General features: G+C 37.0%; 1 protein-coding gene across 1 annotated transcript in view; it reads right to left on the bottom strand.

Annotated features, from left to right (window-relative positions):
• Window positions 1-1,085: 1,085 nt before the first annotated feature.
• The window catches only part of KPNA1 (karyopherin subunit alpha 1), a 73,762-nt gene continuing 58,881 nt past the window's right edge, over window positions 1,086-15,966 (bottom strand). The window contains exons 11-14 of the mRNA XM_060150486.1: window positions 14,137-14,262; window positions 11,894-12,021; window positions 5,932-6,110; window positions 1,086-4,473 (exon numbers count right to left, since the gene is read on the bottom strand). Of these exons, the coding sequence (XP_060006469.1) occupies window positions 4,286-4,473; window positions 5,932-6,110; window positions 11,894-12,021; window positions 14,137-14,262 (621 nt within the window). The 3' untranslated portion in view covers window positions 1,086-4,285. The remainder of the gene's footprint in view (window positions 4,474-5,931; window positions 6,111-11,893; window positions 12,022-14,136; window positions 14,263-15,966) is intronic.

The raw sequence follows: 15,966 nt of genomic DNA, 5'->3' as shown, positions 1-15,966 counted from the left end.
TCCAAGGGCTGTGACCTTGAGGCAAAGTAAATTCTCCTAAGTGTTGATTTTGTCACTATAACATAATGACAATTATCCACCTCAAAGAGCAGTTGAAGGATTAAATGAGAAAAAGTGAAAGCCCTTACTTAGCCAGGCACCTGGAACACAATGGTTCAAATAACGACTAGTTGCCTTTATGTGACCTGTAGGAAAACAGACTGGGACTTCCTTGTCTACCCCTAGCTGAAAACAGAATGGAACTTCATCTACCCTTAATCCTTTCTTATTACCCCAAAACTTCCAGATGAATTTTATGTCCAGTAGCAATCTGATATTTTTAGAATCAGCATATAATTTATTTTACTTTATCACATTCTTCTGATGCTCTGGTACCCATTGTTACTACCTATCCTTTTCTGACAATAAAGCATGTTACAGAATATTCTCCAAGTTAGAGCAGACTTACTGTACTAGTAGTACTACATCTGCCTTCAATTACTTTAGCTTCTTAAAGATATATACATAACTTTAACTTTTGATGATAGAAAAAGATAGCCAAGAATATTTCCCAGCGGGGTAGATATATATTTACTCTGCTCACCTCACAACAGAAGAAAATGGGTCTGTTAACTTCAGATGGCAAAAAATTCAGATTTGAGACTTCCATATATATGTATACCTGTCTCTGCAAATGAGCAAATTTTGGAATGTAGGAGGTAGAACATAGTAAATAAATATGAAAAGCAAATAATACCTCTTTCTAAAAGTGGATCCCTTTTCTTTAGTGAAAATCACCCTTAGACATCACAATTTCTAATATATGTAAAAAGCCCCAAGCCCTTAAACAGCTATAATGACTTGCCTATTGATATAAAAATGTTCACAAAATTCATTAGCGAGAAAGAAAAATTCTTCAACCTGAGGAAAACTCTTTCATAATGCAACCCCAAATTGGGGTATTAAATAACTGAAATATTTATTTAGCACTAGAGAAGTAAATTCATAGTTGCCCGTGGGTGGCCATGTACAACAAAGGATAGTTGACAAAGTTTGATTAATAAAATATACTACATATTTTTCCTTATGCAAAGTCAGCAACAATCTGGAATAATTCAGATTTATTATGGGATAACTGTTAAAGTTTATATCTGTAACAATAACGGTGAAAAATGACCCAGATCCCATTCAGCTTTATCTGGCAGATGGAAGGAACAATCCTAGGGCAATAGAATTTTCGAAAACAGTACAGGTGATATAAGTTAAGTTTAAAAGGGTTCTAATTACTTAGTGACAACATGAATTAAAAGTGTTCCATGGAGAACTCTGTCTCCTAATTCTCACCATTCTTCGTATCTATCATCTTTACCTTTTTTGGTGTCTCTCAATCTGGCCGTTATCTACCTCCTGGTCCTTCAGATACAAAGTGCCTTTACATCCCAAATGTTATCAATGCTTTTTTTCCCACTAAAGTTCTCATTTCAAAGAATACACTTTGAAAGTTTGGAGGAGGAAGAAAAGGAAAGGAAAGTAAAATCAAGCCACTTCCCACCCCCACCCCATCAGTATATTAAACTACAGAAGAGTTTTCCTGTGTTGAAATTAGCATGCTTTTTTTGTAATAAGTAACATCTTAGTGATAAGATTATACAATAAAGTAAATTGATACAATCTGCCAGGTAGAGAACTAAAAATAGGACTTAACAGCTACCTCCTAAATGTCATCCTATTACCAAAAAGGCTGCTTTATCAGTTACAACAATTATGCTGGGATTTAACTTTTTATCAATTCCAACTTTTATATTAAAAAAAATTCATTGCAAAAAATTAGCTCATTATCTCATGGCTCATGAACTTCTAGGACAGGAGCAAGATAAATTCCTCTTGTTTTAGACAGAAAATAGACCACATTAGTTAAATGGACTTTCTTTGTTTTAATTCATTCATTGAGACACCTGCAATTGCTAGCAAAAATTCCCAATGTATGCTCTTCTTGCTAACTTGGGGAAATAATTTTGTTTTATATTTTTTCCATTCAAATTGGTTTATCAAAATGAGCTGAAATTTTTTAAAATTATCCAATAGAAGGTACATGATTTAAAACATCCTAGAGAAATGTGTTACCAGTAATTTACAATTTAAAAAAACTCAGCCACAAAAAAGTCAAAGCTAAAAACAAGATTTTTACTATGAATCAGTGTTTATATTACCCTTCTGAAAGAAGTTATATTTTAATGTGATGTAAAGGCAACATTGAAAGTTTTTCTTTAAATTAACCACCTAATTTGTCCCTAAAATTACAAAGAATCAAAGTCTTTTACAGGTCAAGTGCAGTAAACTAAAATGTTCTTTCAGCACAAAGCAGCACTAGAAAAAGTAACAGTTATAGATGGGAGTTGACTAGTTTTGCGTGGCTGCTCCATCAATAACAGACAGACATCAGACGGTATCCATCCAGAGCACAGACACAGTTACAGACTAGATGCAAAAAATGCATCACACGCTTGGCTGATAAATGTCCTCTGTTTTTGTATCTTTCTACTTTGAATGAAGTGGATTTTTTAAAGTTTAAATCAGATCACGTAAGTTGGCTGCTTAAATAACATGATGAGGTATGAAAGCTCTGAATGTCCCTAAAGTTCAGCAGGATTTACCAGAGACATAACAGCTTGCCAGGGGAACTTCCAAATAGTTATGCTTTGGGGTTATAATGAATTCTAGAAGAGGACAAAATTAAAGAGGTTTAATAAAAGGATATTCTCTGAAAAAGTGAGCAACTTTTCCTTCAGAATTCATTTTGAACAGCACATCAACAAAAAATCTTCTCTGATAATATATCCCAACATTGAGTCAAGATGGCCAACTAGCACCAAGAAGTCGTATTGAACTCAGTTGCAGTTCTCTTGGCAATTAAGCTTATTTTTTCATTCCAGTCTGAGCACAAATGTGGATCACTGAAGACAGTACTGGAAGCGCCATTTGCAGGTAGAGATTGCAGTCATCATTAAATGAGCCAGAAGGTAGAACTGTTTTTATTTTATGGAGGGGACTTGACTGGGTAGTACTAGTAGGAGATGAAATGAAATGATTAGGGAACAATGAGGTTATAAGAAAAAGATCACTGCCCTTATTTGGGTTAAACAGGTCATGTCCAGAAGATGGTTATTTAAGATAAAGATGTTACTTATGTGCAGCATGAATACATTAGAATCCAGCTGCACCCAACTAAGGGAAAAAAAAAAAGAATTCCCTAAGTAACCTTTAAAAGCATGTGTTACTTGCCAGTCACAGAGGGGAAAAGCACCTAGGGTGAACTCCAATTTAATGAGGACCTTGATCAGGACCACAAAGCCTGAAACATTTCTTTTAATGCAGAAACGCAGCCTCTAGTCACACTGGTTAAGTTTGGGAAAATCAGAGGGCTTTTTTTTTTCTATTTGTTTTTAACTTGTTTATTGAATTACAGGATACGGTTTCGATCACTAAGGATTCTAAGTCTTCATACCAGCAATAGAATTGAACCACTTCCAAATCCTAAGACACATAAGACCAAAGAGAAGCAGTAGCCATACAAATTAATATGTGCCCCTCTCCTTTTTGCTCTAAGGGAATCTTCAAACCAGTATCACATTTAAGAGTCAAAGTGTTAATTCTTCAGCATTCCTGACAACTAGAAAGCACATTCACTGAAGGCTGAAGGTGAGGGAGCGGATGGTTGAATATCTGTGGAGAATGGCGCCAACAGAGGAAAGAAAACCATCCAATCTCAGTAAGGATTAATGCAAATTTGGCTAGAAAAAGCCACCAGGTAATCCAAGGGTTCACTGTGGAAGAACTCATGAAAAGTACTCTGAAGTACATAACAGGTCTAAACATCTCCCTTGTTGCAAGTAGTTGTGTGAAATTCAAGATAAAGGTTTAGTCTCATCTTTTAATGTATTTTTTCCCACATTAAAGGGAATGAGGAGTCCTCTTTTTTCCCCCAGAAAAAAAAAAGGGAGCCACATTATTATGTGTATATTCCCATGACTCTATAATATATAAGTGCGGATCTCCACAGCCTAGGGGTTTTCCATAAGAGAGCGGGCAGTTCTGGTTACCCTTTTATTAGAAGGGTATTCCACCACAGAGAGCCAGAGGTTTTCCAGATGTGTGTAAGAGAGCAGGTGCGCAAGGCAAGCAAATGAGCGCAAACAGTATTATGGAAAACATTTGAGAAGTTAGCTCCATGAGGACTGTGGGCTCCACAAGAGGACTCGACTGGGTAGCCTGGTCTGACACGGGGACATGAAAGCAGAGTATTGCTTCAAAGCTGGAAACCTTCCATAGGTGCCTCACACTGCTGGAAGATGTACTGCTGCTGGCTAAGGTCAACCTGGGGTGCAATGCTGCTGTCTTCATCCTCGGTCCCGAAGTAATGCTCAATGAGATCAAAGGCCTTCTGGTAGATCTCTTGGTTTTCATGACTCTGTAAGAATTCAATTTTATCCAGACCTAGAATGAAGAATTAAAAAAAAAATCTGTTGTATATCTGTTGGAAATTCTAATAAAACTATATTTTGTCATGTCTCTTTCCTTGACATAAAAGGAAGATTCTCTGTATCTCATAAGCATCTTGCAGCAACATAGAAAACATTGCTGGGATTACATCTGAATAATACTATTGCAAACTGACATCTTAAACATGTGTGCAAGAAACAGCCAGTCCCCAGAAGCAGCAGTTTCCATAACAGTCACATCATCCTGTGCCCAAGGCCAGGAACAGAAGTTTTCCTATTGGACTGTGTCTGTGGCCTAATTTATTCTTTGCTCTGGTTCTATCTACCTAGGCCCTGAGCTATCCAATATCATTTCAACACATGTGTAATATCCTTAAATCAATCAGAATCAATTTCTATTGCTTAAACTAAGAAGTCTAACCAGAACAATTAGCCAACACATACTCCTCCCTTTATTAAGTTTAAGCACATCTGAGCTAGGCTTTCTTTTACCTATAGCCATAAGCAATCTAACTGCTACAGTGATACTGGAAATAAATGTTAACACTGCTCAGAAGAAAAAAATACATATTCATATATGTATCCATATTTTTTTATATATATATATATACACACACACACACACACACACATCCAAAAATTAACAAAAGTTCTCTCCTATGGCAAAAGATCTGGGTAGAGGAACATTTGTCTTTTCATACATTTCAAAATTTCTTACACTAAGCAGGAATATAGTTTTTATAATCAGGCCTTTAAAAAATGGTAAACTGTTAAAGTCATTTTGGAAAACAATTCTGCATTATCTGATAAATTTGAAGATGAATGTGCCCTATGATCCCTAATTCCAATTTTAGGAATAAACAAACCCTAGAGCAGTGGTTTTCAATCCTGGCTATCCATTAAAATCACTTAGGGAACTTAGAAGTTTTAAAGTACAGTGGTAAACCAGTGATTAAGAGTACAGTTAGAACTGAGATTGGAAGAATGAGGAAACCAAACAGCAGATAGTGACTCTACTGTTTCTAATGAAACTCTTAGAGTTTACAGTCAAGAACACTTTAGGAACACAGGAATTGGGGGATGCAACTCAAAATCAGAACTCTAAAATCTTACAAGAGAAAAGGAGTGGAGTCGGGCATTGTCTACAGTAGATATGGATGCTCTTGAGGCTCAGATGGACTAGTAAGAATACAGAAGTACCCACAATGGCAAGCAGAGTCAGGGAATGGAAGATCCTAACAGCCCAGTGTAAAAAGGGCTCAACTTAAAAGGGTACTTGCTTCTCTTCACATCTACAATGCATCTTCTTTTCCAATTCTGCATACTAAATATTACTCATAAGAGAACAACTTTTTTGTATGAGTTTGCTAATGACAGGTGTAGACAAGCCAGAAAAGCATGGAGAAAAAGGAAAAAAATAATTTCAGGACATCTATTAAACAATCTATCTTACCATAAGCTTCTTCAATCAAAGCACAGTAAGGATTAATGCCAGTGCCATTCCTTTTGGCTTCTTGTTCTCCAAGCCTCAGGATATTTTCCAAGCCATTTAGGGCAACCTGTACAATCTTAGAGTCCATGACTGTGAGGAGATCACAGAGTGGCTTGATACAGCCCAGTTCTACGAGGTACCTAAATTAATACAAAGAACAATTTAGTCAAACAAAGCTTTTCATTTCATAAAACTTTTATGAAATTGGTAGGAGGGAAATCCTCAAATTCACTGTAGAAATAAAAGTAGGCACCCATTCAACCATACAACCTACACCTTGTCAAAAAAAAAAGCTACAAATAAATTAAAAAAAAAAAACAGTTCTCTGGCACCATCACCATTTTTTTTCCCTCCACAATTATTAGACTCGAAGAAACTGGAATACTCTTACTTTGACTATGAGTGATTCTTCAAAATAGTATAGTTTTGATTCATTTCATTTTTGTTTCTATAGGTAACCACACCTCTGAAACAGGACACACTTGGTGCTAAAGCCAGCGCCGGCACAAGCCCAACAAGCCAATTCTACTGTGTACAAAGAACTCTTAAAACTCAAAGATAAGAAAACAGAATTTAAGAATGGGCAAAAGATCTCAACAAAGATATACTGATGGCAAAAAAGCATATGAAAAGACACAACATCATATGTCATTCAGGAACTGCAAATCAAAACAATGATGCCCCTACACATCTATTAAAATGGCTAAAATCCAAAACACTGACAATACCAAACACTGGTAAGGATGTGGAGAAACAACTCTCATTTTTTTTGCTGGTGGGAATGCAAAATATGATAAGCACTTGGAAAAACAGCTTGGCAGGTTTTTGTTTTTGGTTTTTTAACAAAGCTTTCCATATGATCCAGCAATCACACTCCTAGACGTTTACCCAATTGAGATGAAAATTTATGTCCACACAAAAACCTGTACAAGAATTATTTACAGGAGCTTTATTCCTAACTGCCAAAAACTAGAAGCAACCAAAATGTCCTTCAATAGGTGACTGAATAAACTGTAGTGCATTCAGACAATGGAATATTATTCAGTGATAAAAAGAAATAAAATGAGCTATCAAGCCATGAAAAGATGTGAAGGAACCTTAAATGCATATTGCTAAGTGAAAGAAGCTAGTCTGAAAAGACTCCATACTATATGACATTCTGGAAAACAGAAAACTTTTATAAAGGCAATAGAATAGTGGTTGCCAGGGATTTGAGGGATGGAAGTAAGGGAGTAGTGATGAATAGGTGAAGCAGAGGGGATTTTTAGAGCAGTAAATAATACTACAATGGTGGAAACATTCATCAAAACCTATAATTGTACAACACAAAGAATAATCCTTAATATAAAATATGAACTTAAGCTAATAATGTATCAGTACTGGTTCATTAACTATAACAAATGTAACCACACTAAAGCAAAAGATTTTACTAGAAGAAACTTAGAAGGGAGGGAAGTATACAGGAACTCTGTATTATCTAAATTTTTCTGTAAATCTAAAAATGTTCTTTAAAAAGGCTTAAGTTTTAAAAAAGTTTTATGTAATATTTAGCTTTATTATTTACAAAGGAATGAATTTAACAGTATTGTGTGTAATTTTATTTAAATATTTACTGACAATTTAGATGATATGTCCTAGGAATAGACTAGGTCAGTCATAAAGAGACTAGGTAAGGCATGAAGCCATTTCTGACCAGTTCCCCTTCCTTTACACCACAGTTTTTAGTCACTAAAAACTGTTAACCATTCCTTCAACATATTTACATAATTCTCACTGTTTTTCTTAAAAAAAACAAAACCAAGCCTCTTTAGATTATAAATGTTAGTTGCTGCAAATTTGAAAAACATAGAAAAGCATAAAGAAAAATAAAAAGTACCCAGAGATAACCACCACTACAACATCCCAGCTGTGCTACATACAAGCTGGATGACTTTGGAAAAAAAAAAAAAAAAAAAGCTGGATGACTTTGGACAAGTTATCTGATCTCTCTGTGCCTCAGTTTCCTGAAATAGAAAAGTCTGGGAATCAAAGACTAAGTCTGTCACTAAACCCCAGCAAAATTTTAGAGTAGTTAATTAAACAGATGACTTACATGTCTACACTTAAACTTCACTGGCCTATACAGGCAAGTCTATAGAACACCAACTGGATTTCAGAGATTTGTTCAGAATCTCCAAATTGTCTGCAAACTTCATCATGGTCTATGCTTGATATGATTTTCTCTCCCATCTAGAAAGCTTGGCTCAGTAACCTCTAATCCTTACATCGCCTTTAAAAACCTCATTTACTTTTGTAATACTGTCTGGTTGTGAAACCTTTTATTATGAAAACCAGTGTTCTGAAAATGATTCAGAATTAAAAACAAATTTTAAGTTCTAGAAAGCTTCTAGAACTTGTATATAATTAAATGAATAAATACTGACTAAAACTTTCTTATTGAAAAACTCTACCCAAAAATGTGCTAATAAGGGCTTCCCTGGTGGTGCAGTGGTTGAGAGTCCGCCTGCCGATGCAGGGTACACGGGTTCGTGCCCCGGTCTGGGAAGATCCCACGTGCCGTGGAGCGGCTGGGCCCGTGAGCCATGGCCACTGAGTCTGCGCGTTGGAGCCTGTACTCCGCAACGGGAGAGGCCACAACAGTGAGAGGCCCGCGTACCGCAAAAAAAAAAAAAAAAAAAGTGCTAATAAGTAAATCCAGAGTTTTGAAGATGTGAGGTTTTATATTTGCAAAAATATGGTATTATTATTATTATGGCACAGTTCATTAAATGAGTTTTGGGTTCCCAATTCTAGCCACTTAAATTATACCTCCTTACAAGATCAGAGGAATTCAAGGTCCTGTTTTCTGATGCAACCACTCATCTTTGGAGATTTAAGACCACCATAGTGGTATTTCACTACTGATGCAAGTTTCTCCAAAGATAGTAATTTGCACCAAAAAGCAAAACAGGTCATCAGAAGACCTGGGCTGTATAGGAGTTGGAAAGTCATGTTACTTTGAGAAAAGCACTGCAAGAAGTATGTCCTCAGGAAAGTCTGAAGACTTGAAAAGATGACTGGAAAACAGGCACAATTCTATGGTTAAAGTCTGGAACTGGCTCCAATGCGTGGTGTATTTCAAACACTTGGATAAAGCAATCACTGGTCACTGACGCTAGCTGGCTTTTGTGGCAGAAAAGGCTTCCATTAAGAAAATTTTCTGGGTAAGGAAATTTAGTCCACTAGAATTTACTATCTGGAAAAGTGAATTATATTTCTCAAATATTTCTTCTGATGAAAAACAAACTCACTGTGTCTTAAACCATCTCTCTCGGAACTTCCCTGGTGGCGCAGTGGTTAAGAATCCGCCGGCCAATGCAGAGGACACAGGTTCAAGCCCTGGTCCGGGAAGATCCCACATGCCGTGGAGCAACTAAGCCCGTGCGCCACAACTGCTGAGCCTGCACTCTAGAGCCCGCAAGCCACAACTACTGAGCCCACATGCCACAACTACCGAAGCCCACACACCTAGAGCCCATGCTCCGCAACAAGAGAGGCCACCACAATGAGAAGCCCTCGCACCACAACAAAGAGTAGCCCCCGCTCACCACGACTAGAGAAAGCCCGCACGCAGCAACAAAGACCCAACGCAGCCAAAATTAAATAAATAAAGCCATCCCTCTCAAACAGGATTTTGCTTCTTCTGTGTCCTAATTTTATCAACAGCGCCACCTTTTTCTCCGGTCATCTTTGGCTCTTTCCTTTCCTTTGCAATCTGTTAACCTGCCACCAAATCCTACAGATCGTTATTTCCCATATCTAGACCCATACCTCATGCTACAACACTTTTTTTTTGCCACACCTGGCAGCATGCGGGATCTTAGTTGCCCGACCAGGAATCAAACCCGTGCCCTCTGCAGTGGAAGCATGGAGTCTTAACCACTGGACCACCAGGGAAGTCCCTACAGCTATTACCTTAATTCTGGCCATCACAGTATACTAAACTACTGCAATGGCATCTTAATTGCTCTCTTTCCTCTCCTCAAAACACTATGTTCTTGGGACTTCCCTGCTTCCCAAGATTAAGGCCTTCATCCCAGTTTTCAAAGTCCATCAATTACTTATTTCCTCATCCCTGCACAGAATAACCTATAGCAAGATTGATTTGCCTCTTCCAATAACATTTACTGTGCATATTGCCTCATGCTATTGTCTCTCCTCCAAAACTGCCAAATCTCTACCCAAATGTCAAGTTTCATCTCTTTCATGAAACTTTAATTCCAGGCAACATTCTTTATCCTTCATTTTTAAGAACTGTAGTATGTATTAGCATTTGATTATATTTAACCTAAAATTATGAGTACTTCCTAAGTTATTCTAACTGGTTCTTGCATCTAAATCTTGTCTTCTCAACAAGAAGCAGAAGCCACACAGATGTCTTTTATCAGTAATAAAGACAGCTTATTTTCTATAATTTGGACCATAATAGTTTTATAATAATCTTTCAAGATAACTCTTTACCCAGTTAATAAAAAACTGCTAGGAGACTGATAATTAACTCTATTATTATAAATAGCTATGCTGAATTGTAAAAAGGGATAGTAGGCATTCCATTCCTCTCTAACAGAGCAAAATACCCCTGAATACTTTCTGATGAAAGATACCATAGTATTTTAAAATGTCTTTAAAATATGTACCTGTACAGTTTCACTATTTCAATTAAGAAAACATATTTGGTATAAAATATAGTGACAATGATTATAAATCTGAATTTGAACATAAGACAACCATCAACTGTTCTAATAACTTCTATATTACTTCATATTACTGCCATCTGGTGGTGGCATACTTAAAAATCATACTACCCCAGACCGAACTCTGGAGGTTAAAAAAGACCCAATCCCCTACAAATGTGCTCTGAAGACCACTTGAAGTCCTCCTTGGCTAACCTATCCATGATGAACTTCACCGAAATAGCTACTGCATGTGTTAATCTATTTAAGTTGTATTATTTCAGGTACATACTTATTTTCTATAATCTTATTTTCTGATCAGTTTCTGAAATCTTAGGACTACTTTACCTTCTCATGTTGAAATTCCCAACAGAGCACTAAAAAATCAGCACTGGTTGAGCACCTGCATTTAACCCACAAAGCAACAATATCAGAAGTAGCTATGTTCCCCCCATATTACTACATATATAAAAGGGGTTAAATGCTTTAACACTCATTGGTAACCATATTCTCATTTGAATTCCCCAAAGAATCTTAAGGCAGGCTAAGAGTCTAGGTTCCATTCTTCTTTTTTTTTTCTATCTGAAATACTTTATATATATCCACAATTAACCATCTGATTATATGATGTTCCTTTGAGGAATTGATTCCTATCCATATTTATGCCTACTCTAGCCATTAAGATTATAAGTTGCTGCCCTAGGGGCCATTTAAGTCTCAAGCTAATACACAGACCTCTCCCTTTACTGAATAACATAGTCCTTTAGGAGACCTGCCTCTACTAAATTTGGCACTTTATTTTAAGGCATATCAATACATCTCTTTCAAGTCTGTCCAATTCTACTATTAAGACATCTAAACTAGAAATAGCAAGAGTTAGCTATTAAAGTTAGACTCTAAGAATTCTACAAGTAACCTTCTAGACTACCCAAGATGTTTTTGATCAAGCAGCTTGAGAGTAGGCTCAAGCCACCCCTATAAGTATTTCAATCGCCTCAAACCTCAAACCTCAAACCTCAAACCTCAAACCCTCTCACATCCCAGAATTATCTTCAGCAACAGAGAATGGGAGCGATATAAGGAATCAAATATACGCTTGAGTCTAATTATGAAACTGAGAACAATCTTCCAAGAGGCTAGAGTTGAGCATTCTTAATTGGGAGACAGTAATTTTCCTTTAATTTACAAGATACTACTTGGCTAGTACTTACTTGATCTGTTCAGCTGATCCTCCAGAAGTTGCATTTGTGATGGCCCAAGCTGCTTCTTTCCTTGTCCGAAACTCAGCAGTTTGTAATATACTAATGAGGGCTGGGAAAATGTTGGCATCTATCACAGTCTGGAATGAAAAAATTAAACGGAAAGGGAAATTACAAGAGTTGTAAAACTGTTCATGACACTAATTATAACTTTTCAGCTAGCTTCACTAATGACACCCTTCCCCTGTTAAAAATAAACTGGGGCTTCCCTGGTGGTGCAGTGGTTGAGAGTCCGCCTGCCGATGCAGGGGACACAGGTTCGTGACCCAGTCCGGGAAGATCCCACATGCCGCGGAGCAGCTGGGCCCGTGAGCCATGGCCGCTGAGCCTGCACGTCTGGAGCCTGTGCGTCTGGAGCCTGTGTGTCTGGAGCCTGTGCTCCGCAACGGGAGAGGCCACAGCAGTGAGAGGCCCGCGTACCGCAAAAAATAAATAAATAAACTGGAAGGAGTTTAACTCCTCATTATCCTTAACCTTTTGGCTATACTTAGTATCACTAACAACATCCTCCCTGGAGTTTGTGACCTTGTAATCTCCTAGTTTTCTACCTGGGTTCTTTTCTCTTTTATTTTTCTCTCTTGTTCCACTCACTATAACAAATTATAAAAGTTCAATCTTCTTTCTTTTCCTCTGCCATTCTCATTTCTCTCATAGCATCCACTCACATGTGTGCTCTACCTCTCCAATCCACATTTCTCACTGGGGCCCCAGCCCAAGGTGGCTGACAGCTGACTTAACATCTGCTAACCACCTTAAACATATCATCTGCTCTTTGTATCAGGTCTCCTTTCAAACCTCTCTAGTTTACAAAGGCTGTTTTTATATTTATTTATTTATTTATTCATTCTAAATTCAATCAGTCACCAAGTCTCCTTTACATTCTCAATTCAGAACGTCCTAAGTCCATCTTTTCCTTTCCTTCAGCACTGCCACCATTCTATTCCAAGCCACCACCTCCCACACAGATTACCAGAATAGCCTTTAGACAGAGTACTTTTACTCAATCCCTCTCATATATTAAAGAAGTCTTCCTCAAATTGCTTTCTTCATGTTTCTCCTTAGCTCTAGAACCTAAAATGGGTTCATATCATTTCATTTATCAAAAAACTGAGGAATTCTATATGAGAGCCTGGTGGTAGCAGACAATAAAGTGCAGCTGAAATCACCCTGATGCATGCTATAAAATGCCACAGTTATCAATCTCAGTCCCTGACACCTTCCTGGGGATGACTAACCATGCTTTCCTGGTCAAGAACTCTTTCTATTACACCACTGAAGGAAGTCAGTAAAATTTAGTGGAAAGGTGCTTCATCTTGGTCCTGTCATTTACTAGAGGTATCCTTGAGCAAATCATTTTATTTCTCTGAGCTTCAGTTTCATCTTTAATTGAGAATGTTGGGTTAGATGACCTCTATGATTCCACTGAGCTCAAAGTCCCATAAGTCTATGGTATATCTTTTCCAACTCATTATTCCAGCCTTTCTCATGGCTTATTCTGAACCATTTGGCCTATGGCTTAGCCTTTCACTTCGATTACTCTCCCACTAATACAAGGACAAAAGTAAAGGGCAGATAACCATTTAGAGAAAACTGGGTCCCCAAAGAGTCATGAAAAATTGAAGCAATCCAACATATGGGTCCACTAGAAAAGAAATTTTTTTTTTTTTTTTGCAGTACGCGGGCTTCTCACTGTTGTGGCCTCTCCCGTTGAGGAGCACAGGCTCCGGATGTGCAGGCTCAGCGGCCATGGCTCACGGGCCCAGCCGCTCCACGGCGTGTGGGATCTTCCCGGACCGGGACACGAACCTGTGTCCCCTGCATCGGCAGGCGGACTCTCAACCACTGCGCCACCAGGGAAGCCCAGAAAAGAAATATTTTATTTGGCAAGAGTAAAGCCAATCTGTTCAGCGTAAAGTCCATCAAAACATTTTGAAAATACAGATCTTGTCTCAGATCTTGACAAATCATCAAATATTAAAGGCAAAGAGAAAAAACCAAGGCCTAAGTGTAAGTTTCAAAAGATTTAACCTCTATAATGTTGGATAAAAAAAGTAAGAAGTAGACTAAATATGACAACATTGGAAATTAGTGTTCTCCAAGGCAATAATGAAAAATTATACATACTTTAAAGGCTGACTGAAAAAAAACCTTAACTAATAAAAATACAGAACAAAAGACAGGTGCTATGAGATTACCTGGATCTGTGCCCTATTTCCAGCTGTGATGTTAGATATTGTCCAACATGCTTCCTTTTTGATAGACTCCTTTGGGCTACTCAGCAAATGCAATAAACTCTGCAGAGCTGAGCAATTCAAAATTACCTAAAGAAAAAAGTTTGAAAATTTTACTTATTGTGTTAATCCAAACTGAAGTAAACCTTTAACTCAAAGACTTTATTTTCGGAAAATACAAAGAAATAACATCTCTCCTTGAAATTTTAGAAATAACTTTGTATATGTATAAAAGTACTCACTGCTAATAAGAATTCATTTCTAAGATTATCAAAGCAGTTTCATTATATACACTCACAACTGCTAAACATATTTAATATGGCACAATATGCCTTATTCACTTTCCTATGCCTATAGCATATGAAAATGTCTTTTGGGTAAATGTATCAAGTGGCCAGAAATTCATAAGTGGTCTCAGATTTTTAAGTCTTCTGATAATTCTCTACCTGGAAGTCAAGGAATCAATACATGCTTAGTTAAGTATACCAGGTGCTTTATAGGATACAAAGATTAAAAGTATATGCCCCCAGCTATCAAACAGCTTACAAAGGTGAGGATGATATACATGACAAATATACATGAACAAAGAGATCTACTCTACCAGAAACTAAAATCATAAAGTTATAATGATTAAAATAATATGTGACAGGCTCAAGAATCAATCACTGAACAAAAGAATAGGATATCTAGTCTAGAAATAAATACAAGTATTTATAAAGAATTAATAAGTATGTAATAAGATTAATCCTTTCTTTCTCCAATGACTGGCAGTCTTATTTAATAGATGGTATTAGAATAAGGGGCAACTAGTTGAAAATATTTTAAAAATCAATTCTTAACCCCAAACAGTAAAATAAATCTGCAACTTATTTAAAGAGTAAATATAAAAAAGAAACCATAAAGCAGAAGAAAATATTAGTTAGTAGCTGGTTTGGGGACAGTGAAGGACTTTCCAAGCATAAAAACAACAGAAGAAATTATAGGGGAAAAATTAAAATTTCACCAAATAGAAATTTTTGCATGTCAAAAACTCATATGAAAATTAAAATGCACACCACACAATGTGAAAAAGTATTTGTAATGGAAAAAAGCATTGCTGTCTTTAATATGTAAATTGGTAAGAGAAACTATATTTTTAATAGAAAATTACCTCACAAAGTAACAAAAGAAATGCAAATTACAATGAAGCCGATTTTTGCCTATTAAATTAACTCAAAAAATAACAAAACTTGTTGTTTAACAGGTACAGTCTTTCCAAATAACAGTGTGAAAGACATCACAAAGCATTTTTAAATGCCAAAGATGTGGTGTGGAAAATAAGCATGTCGGAAGTTAAAGAATACCTGGGGAGGAGTAGTAAGGAAAAAAACACTTCACGGGAGGGGGTGGTGGGGGAACACCTTGAAACACAGACAGGATTTCATAAGCAAAGAAGAGGGAGGACACAGCAGACAGAAGGGTTAGAAATGAAAAAATGCTGAAATGGTTCTTTATCTCACAGGCATTAAAGAAGCGCATTGTTTCTAGGAGGAAAATAATGTGAACAAAGTTATTTTAGGAAAGATTAAGCTGTTATTAGGAAGAATACACTGAGAGGGGTAAATGCCTGGGAGAGCAGGAGGATGAATAAGATAGGTACAGCAACAACCCCTGCATGTGAGAAAACAGGGCCCAAACTAAGGTAATCAGATGTGGATCCAGAAACACTAAGAATCAGTTAAGACCTGCTGACTTGCTATACAAAGTGTGAGAGATGGAGACACCAAATATGACTGCAAAGTTTCAAGACTGGGT

This window comes from Lagenorhynchus albirostris, chromosome 5, assembly GCF_949774975.1.
Source record: "Lagenorhynchus albirostris chromosome 5, mLagAlb1.1, whole genome shotgun sequence".
Lineage (NCBI taxonomy): Eukaryota > Metazoa > Chordata > Mammalia > Artiodactyla > Delphinidae > Lagenorhynchus > Lagenorhynchus albirostris.
The sequence above is the reverse complement of the archived record's forward strand: the minus strand, read 5'-3'. Positions and strand labels throughout refer to the sequence as shown.